At 45.2% G+C, this 17,408-nt stretch overlaps 1 protein-coding gene across 5 annotated transcripts in view; it reads right to left on the bottom strand.

Moving 5' to 3' along the window:
- Nucleotides 1–650: 650 nt before the first annotated feature.
- ITPR2 (inositol 1,4,5-trisphosphate receptor type 2) overlaps nt 651–17,408 on the bottom strand; it is a 242,940-nt gene continuing 226,182 nt past the window's right edge. For all 5 annotated transcript variants that reach the window (XM_027660753.1, XM_027660754.1, XM_027660752.1 and 2 more), the window contains 2 exons: nt 5,257–5,418; nt 651–4,017 (listed from right to left, as the gene is read on the bottom strand). In XM_027660753.1, coding sequence (XP_027516554.1) covers nt 3,931–4,017; nt 5,257–5,418 — 249 coding nt within the window. In that variant the 3' untranslated portion in view covers nt 651–3,930. The remainder of the gene's footprint in view (nt 4,018–5,256; nt 5,419–17,408) is intronic.

Consider the following 17,408-nt stretch of genomic DNA (forward strand, 5'->3'; position numbering starts at 1 on the left):
TAATTCTACTCAAGGCTACAGCAAGTTGGTATAACAAGTGCACAGGAGAAACAGCATGCTCTATTTAATAGGATTTTTCTTATTAATTAATTAGCAGGCTTTTTCTCCCTAAGAAGAGTCCTCATTCTCATCCTCATAAATACTGACTTTTTGTGACAAACATAGCTGGGGAAAAAAAGCAAAAAAGGACTTGTATGTTGTAGTTTACCTGCCACAGGTTTGTAGGGTGCTTCTTTTTTTTCACAAGACCACAGATTTCCTTAGCCTGAGTCGAGCAAGACAGTGATTTTAGGCTGTTTGCCTTCCTTCCTCAATCCTTTCACCCAGAAGAGAGGGGAAAACCCTCGGGGTCTCTCTCTAAACGTGCTACTTGACAGAGTTACACTGAAAACATGAAAAAAAAAAGAAAAAGAAAAGGGCAAAAAATGGCAATCCGACCCATCATGCTGAACAAAACAACTTATGCCTGAAATAAAATAAATCCTTGCTTTCACTGCTGGGTTCAGCCTCCATCCACTCAGGACTGCATTGATGCCATCTCAAGAAACGGATGCATGCCTGGTGCCCCATCCAAGACCACCTGCCTGGGTTTCCCAGCAGTCTTCAATTCATTTCCCCCACTTCAGCACCAAAAATAAGTGAGACAGACATATATAAAATGACACACTTTATTAAAAGTTACATTCAGCAGCCATGGACATATTTACTTAAGTAGATTTTAATTGCCAAGGAGCTCATAATTATAAATCCCTCTAAGGCATTAAAAGCTCTTAGATGTTTTAACTTTTGCAATCATTTCATATAAATAGGTAAGGTAAATGATGCCTGCCTAAGAAGAGGATACCCCAGCTGCATTAAACAAAGATATACATATAAATATATGTATAAAACAATGGATTTTTGTTATAAACTCATTGATGGGATATTTCACAACCTTTAAATCTTGGATCTGGCCCTGCAACTATTACCCACACAAGCAGCCTCCTGTTTAAGTTACCTTATGTGAGTGTACAGATTCCTCACATGGATGAGAGCAGGGTAGGGCCTAAGTTTTGACAGAAACAGCAAAAATGCCAAAACTCTCAGTGAAATATATATACAATCTGTGCAAGTAGCATCACCTACTGTCACTGATTACAGAGGTCTCTCTTGGAAAGCTATCGACACTGGGAAGGCACCGTGGCAAAGACAAGCCAACATCTGTCAGCTCTTTCTTTTTGATGCTGCAGCTCTCCCTTCTGAGGAGCAGTACTTGGGCTCTGGAGCCTTAGGAGACGTCCTTTGGGGTGCAGGACAGAGAAAGCACCAGCAGCACCCAACTGCAGGCCTGAGCTCAGGGCACAAATCCATTGAGCCTCAAGTTTTCCCAGCTCCAGCAGCAGAAACCTCTCTTGGTGTGCAGTGGCACAGCTGCTTTTTCTGAGTGTAAACAAGAAAAGTGCCAACCAATTCCAGTATTAGCCAACCACCCACCCCCTTCAATAAATAATGATAGCTTAATTTATCTTATAATTGAACTGTGCTTTATACGCCTCTAATAACCACACGTGTGAGGAAGAGGAAATTGCTGTTGCAACAGAAGCTGTGACTAGATCTGGTGAACTGCATAAATTAATTTGAACTAATACAGCTGCAGGGTCTGAGTCTTCAGCAACTTAGTGCTGACTTTACGTTTGTGGGCAACTCCTTTGGCTTTGTGACATACAGAAGGTCTAGTCAGAGGCAAGTAGGGTTGTACTTTACACCAGTGGCTGGTTACAGTTGTGGCTGATGCAAACTCCCAAAATTAATTCACTGCAAGCCCCTGGGTGCTAAACTCTACATGAAGCCCCATCCTCCCTGGCCAGCGAGGCTCATGGAAGGGGTTTTTCCCACCAAAGCGATGCCGGAGCAGTAGCATCAAGACCGCATACACAGCAAGCGTGAAGGAAAGGCACACTCCAAGATTTATCCCTAAAATATTGAAGACAGCTGCTTTTCTGTTCTCTGCTTTGACCTAGCAGCTTCCCTACCACCAGCTCACCACGCCACAGCCGCATCTATTCCAGCCTCGGAGGCAAAGACATGGCACCGACCAGCGCCACGAAGCCCCTGCTGTCTCCACACACTCCCTCTGGCCTGGGGAGCAGCTGATGTCTGGCAGCAGCCAGGCTGTGAGCCCACCAGCAGAGGAGTGGAAGAAAATTCAGTCTACCACCACTCACTTTCACTGGCCTTGTGCCATTTCTGGTATTTTTGAAGGACACAATTGAAACCAATGGGAAATATTTCAATGGTAGAAGAATCAGACCCTTAAGTATATTATTTTTATCTCAGCCATATCGTTGACACAAAAAAAAAAAAGAAAAAAAGTTTCAAGAACAGGTTTGAATTTGGGATAGAGTGAAATGCCCCTTCCCTTTACGTCTGCTGGTTTGAATTGTGCCTTAAATAAGAAAACAGCTTTTCTCCAAGGAGAAACTGGGAATATTGGAGCCAATATTTTCACCTTTGATCAAAATGGCATTTATTACAAAATGAAAAGGTTATAGGGGAAAAATCACTGCAAAAAGATTTTGGTTTAAATAGCAACTCCATGTAACAGAGGTGCATTTTCAAATGCACCAAGACAATCTGGTAACCAAAGCCCACTGAAAATGAAAGTGAACTGAGAACATAATTCCCATTTGTGCCACAAAAAATCTTCTCCTAAAGGACACAAGAGCCCCCTCAGGCCCTGTGGAAATCCTGTAACTTTTCTTTTAAGCCATCCCAAGAAATACAAGATACAGCAAAAACCTGCACAAGTGACTTGGCTGCTGCCTTTCATAGAGCCCAGAGCTGGAAGGAGCTCCTCTGATATTGCCCCCCTGTCCCCCACCAGCCAGGCCAGGCCTGCCAGCCCTTAAAAGCAAGGAGGGCAAGCAAAAGCATAAGCCCATGATCTTCAGCTCAGAAGAAAAGCTGGTAGAATACAGTGCTTATTTACTAAAGTCAACTCTCACTGAAGATGAGTTTATGGAAGGTAATGACACCATTACAGCTCCATACAGAAAGATATTTCTAAGCTTTTTTAAAAAAATAAAATCCCATACACACTACAAAATACAGGTATAAATTTTTTTTTTTTTGTCCTGAATCCTCCATTGGAACTTGAATTTAAAACACAGTTTAACTCCTCCGTATGTGAAATCTCATGGTCACATTAATCAAAAACATGTGAAGCCAGGAGAAAGAAATCACTTCCAGTTATGTTGTCAGTGTTATGTGCATAACATTCTCACAGCTGTAGATCCATTGTGTTCCATGTTATAAATAAGAAATTGCATGGTGACAGCTAAAATTCAAAAGCGTTAATGTTTCTCTTTGCAACTCTTTTTCTATTTTTTCTTTTTTTTTTTCTCCAGTCTTTTGAGGCTTCTCCCCTTTCCCTCCAAGTAGAAGTTACTTGAAACAACATTATTGCTCACCCGACAGACATATTTATGGTAATTAAAAAATAGTAAATGCCAAGCAAATATGACTAATGTTGCTATTTGGCAAATAAGCCAGAGACGACCTATTGAATCTGATCCAGGCTGTCGTATTTGTGTTAATAAACATCTCTCCTTCTTCTGCTCAGCTCCGTTATCCCAGTGCTTTAGGGAGAAATCAACTCCCAGGATGCAGCCAAACGCTGCCCAACCTCCGTTGCAGCCACCGCCAAAGCCGTCGAGTCGAAGAATACAAACGAGCTCCCTTGTATCTCTCACATTCTAGGTTGTGGTCCCTTTCAACCATGAAAAACAGCTACAAATTGTTCCCAGAGCTAAACCACTTAACATCTTGGCACTTGGTTGTTTTTAACTTTGCAACAATAGGCACTGTTCACTCCTCTCAATCTCAGTTTTTTTATTCTTTAATAAAGCGGGAATACTGATGAAAGGCTAGTCACGGCTTCTCCCCGTGGTATCAGGGTGGTGGCATGTGATGATTCACATGGGGTGTGTTTGATCCAAGAAAGCCCAGCCTCTGCTTATTCTTCCTTTGTTCTGTCATCTAAGGTGGAAAGGCAGAGAGAGAAGAGTTGAGATTTTCTTTTTTTTTTCTTTTTACTATTATTTAGCAGTCACAGAGCAAGATACATATAAGCAAAACAACAGGGAGTGGAATTCTTTTCTTCTGCATTGAAAATTACAAGTAGGAGATGTCTTTGAAGTGGGAGATCTGTTTCCTGCAAAGTATGGACATTTTATTCTCATTTGTACATTATTCTTATCCCCCCGCAGGTCTTGCAGTGTATTATTTGCACTGCTATTGTGCTGTGTAGCCCTGTAGAGGGTCAGCATTTGCACTTGGTGCTGTACAATCACGGAATTAAAAGACGGTCCCAGCCACACAGAGTTTAAATTTAAGCCAGGAGAGAACAGATCCAGCCAGAGGGGGATAAAAAAATCCCACCAGGATAGTGTGGGTAAGCACAATAAGCAATGGTCTCAGCACATCCAGCCTAAACCTTTGTTGACTTTTTCACAGGGAAAAAGTTTTAAGGAGGGATTTGAAGGGGGATAATTAGATAACTCTGTTGATGCCACTGAAGTGCTTCCCATAAAGAAAACACCAAGATGGTTTTCTGAAACTGTAATGAGCAAACAAGAGGTGAACAGCATCTGTAGCAAAAAAGGGAGCTGGCCTTTTGATCCTGAAGGGAGAGCAAACATGGCAGAGGGTTTAGGCAGGAACTGGGCTTTAAGGGGGGACAGCAGCTTGTGTTCCATACGGGAGAGAATGGGGAGCCCGAGGAGGGGCACCAAGACAAGGGTGACACAAGCAAAGCAACAGGCTGGGCAAATTGTTTTCACAACAGCACTGTCGATACTCTTAGTGGGGGAAAAAATCCAAGTGTGAGACACAGAGGGCTTTTCTCCTGGCTCCCATCAGTATGCAGCTATTCCTGACACTGCGCCGATCTCAGTGCTGGGTTGTGCAGCACCTCCACATGCACAGCCCTTCATTGCTCCAGCAGTTTTCCCTCTGTCCTTGCATACCCACCAGCAGGATTTCATAACTAATTCCCCCTTGGCTTTTCTCCTTACCCGTTCTCTGTTATTGCTAATAGAGTACAATTTCATTCCAGACCTGTATCAGTGTACCTACTCAGAAAGCTCACTGGAGGGACAGAAGAAAACCTTCCTAAGACAAAAGTCTCTTTTGTAACAGTGTCCTGACTGTGACCGGATGAAAGGGAGTGCATTCACCCACACATGCCCACATTGCTACCCATGGCAGGGCACTTACCTGTTCCTTGAGCTCAGCGAGCTGACTGGAAAGCTGTTTCACAAGGCTCATGGTTGACTCCAGCCTCTCTTGCAGGTTCCTGATTTCATTCTGCTCACTGTCGCCTTCATTGCTAACCAGGGACATGGCTCTCATCCGAGGGAACCAGTCCAAATTCTTCTCCTACATGGGTATTAGAAAAATGAGCCGTGTTAGTAGGGGTTTATGCAGTGCTGAAACTAGAGAATGAAAACTCAGGACTTCTACTCAGTGGATGACACAAAACAAATGACCTTAAGCAGTAAATTCAGAAAGCATTTCACACAAGCATTTTCATTCTTGGTTCTCCTTAGCTACAAAGCAGGTACCAACTGGAAAATCTTGGTTGCCCACAGCTGCACATGTGTGGCAGCGTGGGCAGTGTTGGCACATTCATCCACAGCTCTGGCATGCAGAAGTGTCTGCTGGGTCAGCTCTAGGGAGCCTTCTTTGGTACACCAGCACCAGGAAAGCCTGAGTGCTCCCTGTGCTTTGCTCATAAGTGTATGCAGGGACACATTTCCCCACTGTCTCTTCAGCTTGGCTGGTCTCCATCTGTTTCGGCTGTCCTTGCAGCAATGTCAGCAAGCCAACACCAGGAAAACAAAATGAGTCCTCTCCAGACCGGCCTCGAGGCTCATGCCTGATGCAAGAGCAGAGGAACCTGGATTCAGCAACCCACATTGGAAGATTTGGGGTCCTGGGAATGGCTTAGGATTCCACAAGCTATTCAGACCGTGTATCTCAGGTAAATGCAAGCACAACCCCACGGCCAAGGGTTAACTTGCTAAGAACCAAGCACTTTATGGAACAGCACTGAACTGGGGTGTTTCTCAGTCCATGGACTCAGGCTACAAATTCAGTCATGCTAAAAACCCCGTGAGTAGATGATATGAGTCAGGAAGGTGCTGTGCATCTGCATGAGCCTGAACTGTCTCCAAAGCTCAGGGGCATGGATATCTGTGTGCAAAGCTTGACAGACGGAGGAGATGGAAGGGTGCAAGACTAGGAGGAGTGGCAGCCACATGGCCAGCAACCCTCTTTGCCTGGAGGCATGAGACAAGGGAAACAAGTCCTGCACCAACGCACCTCTGCCCTCCACCTCAGGGGCAGTGGGAGGATGTGGTTAGGTCATATGCACCGTGTTTTGTAACGGGTCACTACGGACACGTGCACTTGATAGCTTGAGATGAGAAACAGAATGAGTTGGAAGTGTGTTTCTTCCAGTCCCCTGAGCTGCTAATGGCCCCACACAAACAACGCACTACCAGGAGGAATGAAAAGGAGTTCTTTCCGAAAGTCCACCCACAAAACTCCTGGAAGGCAAGAGCTGTGCTACTTATGTTGTCCAAGTATTTGGTAAAGTTTTAAGTGCATCAAAGTTGCTGTAGTCTTAGATTTTGCCTCTATTTTTTTTCTATGAAAATAGAAAAGCCAGCGATGATACTGTAACATTCACAGCTAGGCAGCCCAGAGCAGTTGCACATGAGCAGGGTCCAGGCAGGCCTGGTCTAACAGAGCTGTGAGCTCAGGGATATACCAAGTGAACACGGCTTTATTGTGCTTCCAGAAGAATTTCCTTTCAACTCTGTAGTGCTCTGCCCTGATCACCAAAGCCTCCCCTCCTACTGCAACATGATTTAGAAACAACTAAGCTAAGCCTCAGTAAACATGGAAGCACTTATTGTATTCATGTTTCTCCACTATTTGCATTATCCCAGTCCCCTAGGTCAGCCTGGACAAGACCAAATGCAAAGCCATACAAACTTTAGCTTTTTTTCCTCCTTTTTAACTTAAAACTTCTAATGAGTTTTTGCCTGGCTGTGCAACCTCTGGTCCTGTCACCAAACCAAGGAGGGAGTAGGACCGTGCCCCCCAGCCACGGTTTGCAGCCCAGGGCTGTCAGCTGTGTGCGCTGGTGGAATGAGGCCTCTTTCCTCGCCGCTCACTTCTCCAGCCTCGTGATCTCATTATGACAATTTACTGTGGTTACGCATGATGCCATTTTCAATGGGTCATAACTCATTCAAATCAAAACCTGTTTTCACCAGCTCTGCTGGTGAGCTCGAAAGGAGCGCACGTGACCTTCCCTGCTGGATATCCCCGGCTGACACGCAGAGCGGGAGGCTCCTATTTCTGCTGCATGCATTCCCGCTTACAAGACCAGCATTCATTTTCCACCAGTACGCTCCCATATTTATTTTAAATTTATTTTGGCTGGGATCTAGCAGAGCATTCATCACGTGCCCAGCGTCAAGCACAGGTGTACTCATTTATACTAAGCTTAGTTTGTGCACAGTGACTTTCTGGATCAATGCCTTTTTTTTATTTCTTTTTTTTTCAAAATGTTTGCCAGCAAATTTGTCTGCCACTACAGGCACAGAACATTAATTCAAGGCAGCTACAGAGAACAGAGCTGCACTTGTATCTGAATGTTTCCTGGAAAGCTCTGGTATCTGCACCCATTACAGCTGAGGAGCAGCTGAAGATACCAAATGGAAGGCCACAGGAGCCAGCTGAGGGACCAGGAGCCCCTTCAAGACTCAAAACAACACCAATGTTTCAAAGCCAGGCTGCACAGGGAGAGCAATCTGAGACTCCATCATTGCAGTTCCTCTGTTTGCCGAGAACTGCTGCCAGGATTGTGAAATGCACTTTGCTGGTTTTGTTTTCCATCTGCCACTCCTTCAGGACACAAGGCAGGGACCGACAGCTGCTTTGGAAAGATTTTTGTGGACTGACCCTCCGCAACACTGCAGCATCCAGAGGAACATCACACAGATCTGTGCAGATGCAAGACATCCTGGCTCAGTGGCCTTGCCTCTCTTGAGGCATCCAGCGTCACCCTGCTTCCCTCCTCCTCAGCACAACATCACACTTCCTGGAAAGAGGGATGACCAAGGGCAGGTTGAGAGTGCACAGCACCTCATCCCCCGTCACAGGTTGCCATGGTGCACACGGATCAGATGTGGCTCCAGCTGGAACCACCCCGCACCACGTGCCAGCTCATCTTGGCCACCATGAGCCCCAGAGTCACAGGAGCTCAATGTCAAGACTCCACTCATTCACGTGTGCCCAGCTTTGCCTTCCTAGAAATGCTGTGATAATCTCTTCCAGGAAAGAAACCCAGGCGTGGTCTAGCTACAGATCAAGAAGATCTGGGCCTTTTTTTTCCGAAGTATCGTGGAGGATCAAACAAGGACTTGATCCAAGTTCTGGCAGAAGCTGATGGGTTTCCATGGACCAGAGACCTCATGAAAAGATGTTACTGACTTCTACAGGTTTTCATTACAGCAGAGAGGCAACAGGTCAAACACCTTCCTGCTGGTCCCACTTGGTAGTCCCAAGTGCTGTGCTGGGAGCAGGCAGGACTTTGTTTCTTGGTTCTCAGCTGTAATACACATCTAATGAAATCAGTCCAGCTGTGTGTCTTTGTCATGCAAAATATCAGAAAGATGCAAAATTCAGTAGGAGACACATTCTAGCCTGCCAACCTGTCTTCAAGTTAAAAATACTTATCTAGCTTCACCAATAGTTCCATTATAGTGCACACAGCAGGTACATTCCCTTGCTGAACCACATGCTTTTGCCAGTCAATATTATCTTATTTTTTCACTGCATTATGAACTGCAGAACTTTATTAAAGGGCAGCATGAAAATTAGCTCTGGCACACAGCCCTGTTTGCTAAGTCTGTGCGACAAACAAACAGCAATTGCTGCTGTGGACAAAAAAAGTTTTGATCACAAACCTGCCAGGATCCAGAAGGCAAATTGGACAAGGCCCCTCAGCCGAAAATTTTAGTGATTTGCAAATGTTCATGGGGGAACATGCACTCTGTGACTGCTCAGCAATGGGAAAGCTATTTTTACCTCAACGTAATTGCTTGCCAATTAACTGGAGGTCATTAACATGTTTGTACAACCCCAAACATTTGTTCTAGGACTTAAATGTTTATGGGCTCGGTCCAGGGTTCACCTTGACCAACTAACACCTTAAAGCTGTAAAACCCCAGCCTCCTCCACGCTGCATGTGCACTCCTGGGGTTTTGCAGGATGTTATCCGTCACGCCTTAGCCATTACTCCTAGAAACCCAACCGTTTTGCCCAGGACAGCATTCACTCAGACATTCTGAAGCCCGTCTGGAACTGAGAGGCAATTTGGAGGAGAAAGGCAGGCTGCTGGCAGGGAGCAGAGCAAACCTCTGCAAACAGCTGTCACAGGACTCAATCAACAGCCACCAGGTTAGTGTGAGGTGACACAACTCGAGCATTAATGAGCTCGCAGAGGGCGAGGTATGTGGATGGGACACTTTAAAATGCAGTAGCTGCCTCCTGGACAAATAATTAATTGTTAAAATGTACCAAAATCTTTCTAAACAACCGAGGTTGAACACAGTAATGTTGTTAGTTGTTACTGTTATTTCATCCTTGCACAGGACAGCAGCCCAACCACAGCAGCCCACCTATGGATTGCAGCATCTTCCTGCTCCACACTCTTCCCTCAAGCATGACTTGTGTCTTGCAGAATCCATATTTAAATATACATCTGTGTCCAGCCAGACAGGAAGGTTGCAGGGACAGAAAGGAGCTGCAGCCTCCTCTCTCCCCGCCAGTTAAGCTGGGAGAAGGGAAAAAAAAAAAGGAAAAAAGGGCAGGTGGGGCTTGCCAAAAGGCTGCGGGCCAAAGAGACTGCACACGAGCAGAGCAGACATTTCGTGTGGTGATCCAGCGTGCTCCATCCTCCCCCCTCGGCTGGCAGCACTCCAGTGGGAATCTCAGCTCACCCGGGGTGAAACCTCTCTGCAAGGTACTCTGGGTACACGTAGCCGTGAGGTGCCGACGGCGAGGGCACATGCCTGAGAAATCACAGGGCCTAGGGGATTTGCTACTTGTGTTTTCCGAGAAACCTCAAACCCTTCTGCTCAGAGCAAAAGTCTGCATCTGCCTCCTGCAGTTTTCTGTGCAACTCTTCTTCCCTTCTGTGGACTTTTCCAGGGGCATGGCAGAGCGGCGGGCTAATTCCTCCCTTCAGGAAAACATTGCCATTTTTTCTGACTTTGCTAGCCCTGGTTGAGCATGGACGGAGAAAAGACTGAAGAAATTAATTTAGAGTTTCTATACTTTGTATGAGTCTCTCTTGAGCCATCCCTGTCCTGTTGGCACAGCCAACTGGCTTCAATCGAGCTCCCACGCTGAGCTGAATCCATGCCTCCGGAGTAATTGGCAGAGGGATGTTTCTTTAGGAGGTGCTGGTTTCACAGGCTAGCAGTGAGATGGATCAGCTGCAACCAGCAGGAAAAACTGGGCTGAGCCTTTAAAAAATAGATTACTAGATAACAGCAAGAGAAAATAGGTCAAAGAGTAGGACAAGGGGGATGAAGTCGAGGAGCAAAGGCAGCCTAATGCATACTTTGAGATGGTGTCACGGCCACGGGCTCCGAGTGCCACAGCACCACCAGCTGTGCCAGGCTTTCACTTCTCCAGCAGCCTCCACTGCAGTGACTCTCAGTGCTTTCCACCCCGTGACCCCTTGTTGCAACATGAAAACAAGCCGTTTCAGGACTTCCCTCCTATCTATTCACTAAGAAAAGCAGCAATGACTGCTCGTGACTCCTCCTGGGTTGTGACCTCCCCAGCTGCACGCATCAGGGCAGGAGACAGGCCACCCGGTCCTCCAGCCCACCGTTCCTTGTCTCACATGGATTGTTCACTCCTTGGTGACTCAGTGAGGTGAGCAAGACAGTCAGCAGAGGGTTTTGTTACCTGAGAGCAAGGCTAAGAAAATGGGTTTGCTCAAATCCCTCTCTCCTCCTCAGCTGGATGGTCACTGAAGGGTGCAGAAGAGGAGCACAGACATCAATCACCATGAGTCAGGGGAGGTTTAGGTTGGATATGAGGAAAAGGTTTTTCACCCAGAGGGTAGTCGGGTACTGGAACAGACTCCCCAGGGAAGCAGTCACAGCACCAACACTGTCTGAGTTCAAGAAACATTTCATTTGGATAATGCTCTCAGGAACATGGTGGGTTCTTGGGGTGTCCTGCATAGGGCCAGGAGTTGAACTCGATCTTGATGGGTGCCTTCCAACTCAGCATATTGTATGATTCTGTGGTCACTGAAGGGTGCAGAAGGGGGGCATGGACATCAATCACCACTAAGGCTTGCTACCAGCACCCCAGTGTGCTGCCCTGGGCTATTCCCGGAGTTCCACCCTGTAACACACACTCATGGGAACGCTATGAACAGCAACCACCACAGCAGCCAAAAAAAAGCCTCCTCAAGCTTTAGGAAGACTGTAGCCTCTTTAGAGAGACCGTAGCCCCTCAAGTGCCCATTGGGGTGGTAAAACCCTGCTGCGCCAGTGCTGAGGAGAAACAGCATTGGCCACCCCGCGGCCTCCGTGGCTGAGGAGCGGCTCTGCCAGGAAGTTGGGCACAGCTTCACCCTCTGCCACCCCACTGTGCCCTCGGCATGAAGGCAAAACAGACCCCTGGCATTGCTGCTCTCCAAGCAGGCAGCCCGTGTGCCCTTTCAGGCATGGGAATGAACAGACTGTTCACTCCCTTTTTCTGAGCCAGCACCTTGAATAAATACTTGAGTGCTGGGTACAAAGAGATCTATTTACTGAGAATTATTCTGTATGTCTGAAATGTAAATAAGTCCATCCATTCCCTTCCCAGATATGCTGCCCATATAAGCAGAGAGGGATCAGTCCAAGCGACCTTTCGAAAGCTATTATTTTTCTGCCCAGGGACAGAGTCTGGTCCTAAAAGTCTGGAGTTATGTAGCTCCTACAGCCACCTTAAAAAAGGGATTTAAAAGATTTAAGCTATCGTGTGCTTTAGATGACACAGGGCAATAACCACTTTGTGATTTAATCACAGACAATAATAATTTGGTTCAGTGCATGATTCAGCTAATCCACAATTTGATAAACGTTCATCCTAAACTACAAACCCAAATAGCTTTCTGCAAATCCTGTTTGACACTTTAATGTTAAGACTGTATTTGATAAGCAATCTGTGCTGTACAAGAATATAGGGAGGGAAATTAGGAATTGTTATGCATCTATATGCATCCACGACAGTAATTCAAAGAAAATAAAAATAAGCCCTTGGCAATTACAGATAAATCTGTAGGCAACAAAAAAACTAATAGGTCTGGCTGGGTCTGTACTGGATTGATACGTTACAGCTCCCATAGCTCACAGAAAAATAGAGAAACCTGTTTCCCCCTGAAAAAAAGGTTGAAACCACAACACTGACCAACTGTTTGCTTTAGCAGTGTCATTGATGCATTTACTTTCATTTTAACTTAGCTGACTTTTTGAGGGCTGCAACAGAACCTATCACTGTAATTCTGGGTAATTGTGAGACTGATATCCAGGCCAGTCAGTTATAAATGTCTCAGTGTTTCTGTATCAGCATTCCCACTTATGATATCCCTGCAAAAATTATGGTGAAGAATCATAATTAACCCCAAATTGCAAAGATTTTTCACTGATGCTCTACAGGGCAGTTTCAACACTCAGCTTGAAGTTCTGTAAAGAATAAGCATCCCAATATTTCTGCTTACCAAACACACCAAAGGAACTTGGCATTTCCAAAAGATGGAAGCAATCATGAAAACAATTTTTCCAAGTCAAGGCCATAAGTTGGAATGTGCTCTCAACCCTGTTGCGGGCAAGACATGTTCATTTCTCAGATGCTACTTTCTGCTGCTGTTTCAGTTGCTCTCTGCCACCTTATCTCTATCATAACCCCAAGAATTGATATTCTCCTCTGCAAATCTTCAAGTATCCCAACACCACCATCTAAAGCTAGGATGTGGTCCTTAATATTTGTGCCCTTAAAATAGATATAATTATAGATTTGTGCAAAACATGAGTTTATTTTTCCACATTCCTGTGTTTTTATGTTGTTAGTGGTTACGAGACATACTTTAGGAAAAACACTTCAGATTATTCATTTAAAATAATTAAATTATTTCTGATATAATCCCTGGATCTTGTGCATAACGAAACATCTGGTACGGAGATTAGAAAATAAATGTTCTTGGCTTTTTTTTTCCTCTTTTGTTAAACAGATGTTGTTGATACAAAACACAGAACTGTAAATCATAGCCTGCATGTGGACATAGACTGTCACTACTGAGCAGAAATTTACTGTGGCTAGATAGGGGTTTGAAACAGCAATGAATCACTGGCTTACTAACTTTATTCACGTGGGTATGGTTTCAATATTCTGACATTAAGTGCACATGTCCTTAAAAAAAGAACCTTCTAATGGCAGCATGGGAGGCTCTGGTTTAGTTCCAACTGCCTCGGTGGGGGAAGAACAGCATAATGCAATGGCAGTCTGGCAGACCTGGCAGGTCTCTGTCTCTCCCCTCACAGCTGGTTCAATGGCTGCTGCTGCTGCTGTTGAACCCCTCAGGCTCTGCTCTTCCAGTGCCACAGTGTCCTGGGCAATCCTGTCACAGAGATGTGCCGAGCTGCCCACACAGCCCCACCACTGCCACCAAAATCACAGAATATGCCAAGCTGGAAGGATCCACAAGGATCATCGAGTCCAACCCTCAGCCCTGCACAGGACCATCCCCAGAGTCATACCCTGTGCCCCAGAGGATCATCCAAACCCTCCCTGAGCTCTGGCAGCCTTGGTGCTGTGCCCACTGTCCTGGGGAGCCTGGTCAGTGCCCAACCACCACCACCCTCTGGGGGAAGAACCTTTTCCTAATATCCAACCTAAACCTGCCCTGACACAGCTCCAGGCCATTCCCGGGGGTCCTGTCCCTGGTCCCCCCAGAGCAGAGCTCAGTCCCTGCCTCTCCTCTGCCCCTCCCAAGGAAGTTGTAACTGCAATGGGGTCTCCCCTCAGTCTCCTCTTCTCCAGTTGAACACACCAACTGCCCTCAGTGTCCTCACACGGCTTCCCATCAAGGCCCTTCACCATCTTTGTTGCCTCCTTTGGACACTCTCTAATGGCTCAGTATCTTTCTTATATTGTGGTGCCCAAAACTGCCACAATATTCAAGGTGAGGCCACTCCAGTGCAGAGCAGAGCTGAACAATCCCCTCCCAGCTCTAACTTCTTTCTCATTCTCCTTCCCCTGCTGCTCCTGACATCGTTTCAGTGAATTCACCGCTGGTTTGCCGGACAGGCTCCCGCCGAGCTGAACAGCAATGGCATTTCTGCTTCCCATTGACCGTGTTTAAAGTGACCAGAATTCCGATGCCTCTGCGGCCCCTGGCCATTCCTACCCCCACACTGCTTGCACCAGCAGGCTGAAGCTCCCCCTTCCCCTGTTCTCCTTTTAATATTGACTTTCCTTCACAAAACATGCTGGCAGGCGCACTCCAGACACTGAACTCCAGACAAAAGCACGCGGCATGAATCCCACTGCAAAGCAAACATACCCTCCAGTACCAGGCCCTGCTGGGGACACAGATGATGTCTGCTCCTCAGGGGCATACAGCTGCTGAGGACATCACCAATTTTGACCTGTTTTTGTCAGTGTGCCTGCTGGTTTGATCCAATGAACCAGGGCCTAACTCCATGATTAGATTCCAAACCATGACCTCTACTTCCTATCTTTTGTAGCACAGGATTCAGGAGCATACTTGTTGAAATTTATGGCGTGGGTTTTTTTTTCCACATTTAGTTTTAATTCTCTGGTCCTGTCACCTTGTATTTTGCAAGTAGTGTCCATTTCCTAGCTTTAGCTTTAATTTGGTGTAACAGAATCTTTGGGAAATACAAAGACTCAGTTGGAGACTCATTTTTCAGAGGCTCAGGACTTGACCTTGTTCTCAGCTTTACACAGGCAGAGCTTTGCTGATTGCAGCGCGATTGTTCTGGCTTAGGATACTGCCAGAGCCAAGGCATTTTGAATCCTGATCTGATGTTCCTGCTTTAGGCCCATTTTGACTCTGATGTATTTTGCACATGGGGTGGTATGAAAAGACAACTGAAAGAACAACACTTTCTTTTAAAATTAATAAGAACTATCAGCTATCACCACCCAGCACTGCTTTTTGAAGTAACGATGCAATCATGCACGTACCTTATATGTGCATAAAATCACAGAACTGTTAGGGTTGGAAAAGACCTGTAAGATCATGAATGCACATACTTGAGTATCACTCAGAGGAGAGGAAAAAAAATATCTAAGTTTCTCTGTGAAGCATCTCTTGACAAAACAGCAGCAAACGATGGCCACTTTCCAGCCTTATGGGCCTGAACACCATCAAACTACTACCAGCCTGCTCTCTAATCTCTTGCTCTGGTCAAATACTTGCTTATGGGTTTCTCTGCACGTTCCTCTGCACATGCAAACACAATGGCTCAGCACTGGCCCCGTGCCAGGTCTGGCTGTGGCACGGTGAGCAGCAGATCCCACAAGGTGCCACCTGCCCACTGGGAAGGAAGCACAAAACACTCCTATTCCCTTTAGAAATAGGTGGAAACCAGCAAAACTGGGTCCTCAAGTTGAAACATCTACTCACTCAGGTTTGTGTTCACTGTGTGCTGCTTTCAGAAGCTGCAGGTATAGATCAATAAGAGCAAAAACCACCACGCTACCCTGTGACCGTTTATCTGCCTATACTATATTTTCATTTAGTATTCTAGCTTGCATTGGTAGGAAAATATTAAAATGGATTCTCTGCACAGATCTGCTTTTTCTTTTTCTTCTTTTTTCCCCCCAGCATTTAAATATGGTTTGCTGTTCAATTAAACTGCATTTTCTCCTGAGAACAAGCAGATGATCAGTTTCACAAACCCGGAGTTACAATTTTCCTTCAGCAGCACCCAGCAAAATGAAAAACAGAAACAAAACATTTTAATCACATGTGTATAAAATACACAGGGTTCATTAAATATGATTTAAAGTGGCTTGTTTGTTTTGGAGACTCTTTAGAGCTCCTACCCCCAAACTCACAGAAGTGTAATGTGATTCCTGATCTATTGAATTTTGGAGGATGGTTGTAGTGGGTTCCATTATATATAAATTGGATGCAGCCAATTTACAATCCCCAATATATACTTTTATCTCAAAATGCCCTGTGAGGCAATTGTGTAAAGTACTTTATCAGGGATTGTTGTTGGTAATATTGCAAGATTTCATGATGTAAAAAATACATCAATGTCATTTAAATTGAACAAAATGGTTCCCAGTTTTTTTTTTTTCTGTAGAGCATTTTTAACCATCTTCTCAACAAATTTGTTCAATAAATACTCTATGAAACAAACATTTTGCACTTTGTCCCACAGATGCAATTTGCCAACCTGATTGATTTCTTTCTCTACAACTAATCTGATTTCTTTAGGCTATATATCTTCTCTTTTATTAAAGATGATGCAATCTTAGCTTTTTATCATACACACATCCACCACACTAAAAAGAGAGAAGATTCCACGAACTAGCCTTGCAACCAAACAGAAAAACCTGACACAAATCTCATAAAGCTGGTCCCAAAAGATAAATGACACAATGAGACTAAAGTTACACAAATTCAGAAACTTATCCATGCACAGTAATACAGGCCCATGGATCTTTCTTCCCGTGACAGATACAGAAAACAAGTAACTTCATCATATCTGTAGCATCTTGCAAATCAAGCTCACACTAATGTTGCACCCAATCCTCCCAAAATCTTGCTGTCTCTGCACTGTGAGAGCTCAGAAGCAGAACTGCATTTTTTGTAGCCTTTCCCTGTTTTACATCTTGCAGAATCTCACTGCTATATTTTGAGTCCAACCAAAGTCACGCCTATTTACTTTTAAATGGTGTTCCTGGTAAGGCAATGACCTCGAACTCATCTTTTACTGACTGTCCTCATGTCTTTGGGGAAACCCGTAGCCCTTCCCTTCCTCAGCATCTGCAGTTATCTGCCTTGGCTGTGGACAATTTTTCAGCCTCTCTCCTACTCAAGCAGCCAGAAGCTTAGTATACCACTGTAATACAAAGAACAATAATTGTTTTCAAATGTTGCAATAATATTCTCAAACAGCAGTGGAGTGGTTTTTGTCTGTTGCTTCACCCATAGAGCAAAATCAAATGAATTCAGTTGACATGTTTCGGGATCTGCTCATCACATTGTTCCTCTGGGGTTCGCTTTCTTATCACTATCTGTG

The sequence above is a fragment of the Corapipo altera genome, unplaced genomic scaffold (assembly GCF_003945725.1).
Source record: "Corapipo altera isolate COAL_440 unplaced genomic scaffold, ASM394572v1 239, whole genome shotgun sequence".
In the NCBI taxonomy this organism is placed as follows: Eukaryota; Metazoa; Chordata; class Aves; order Passeriformes; family Pipridae; genus Corapipo; species Corapipo altera.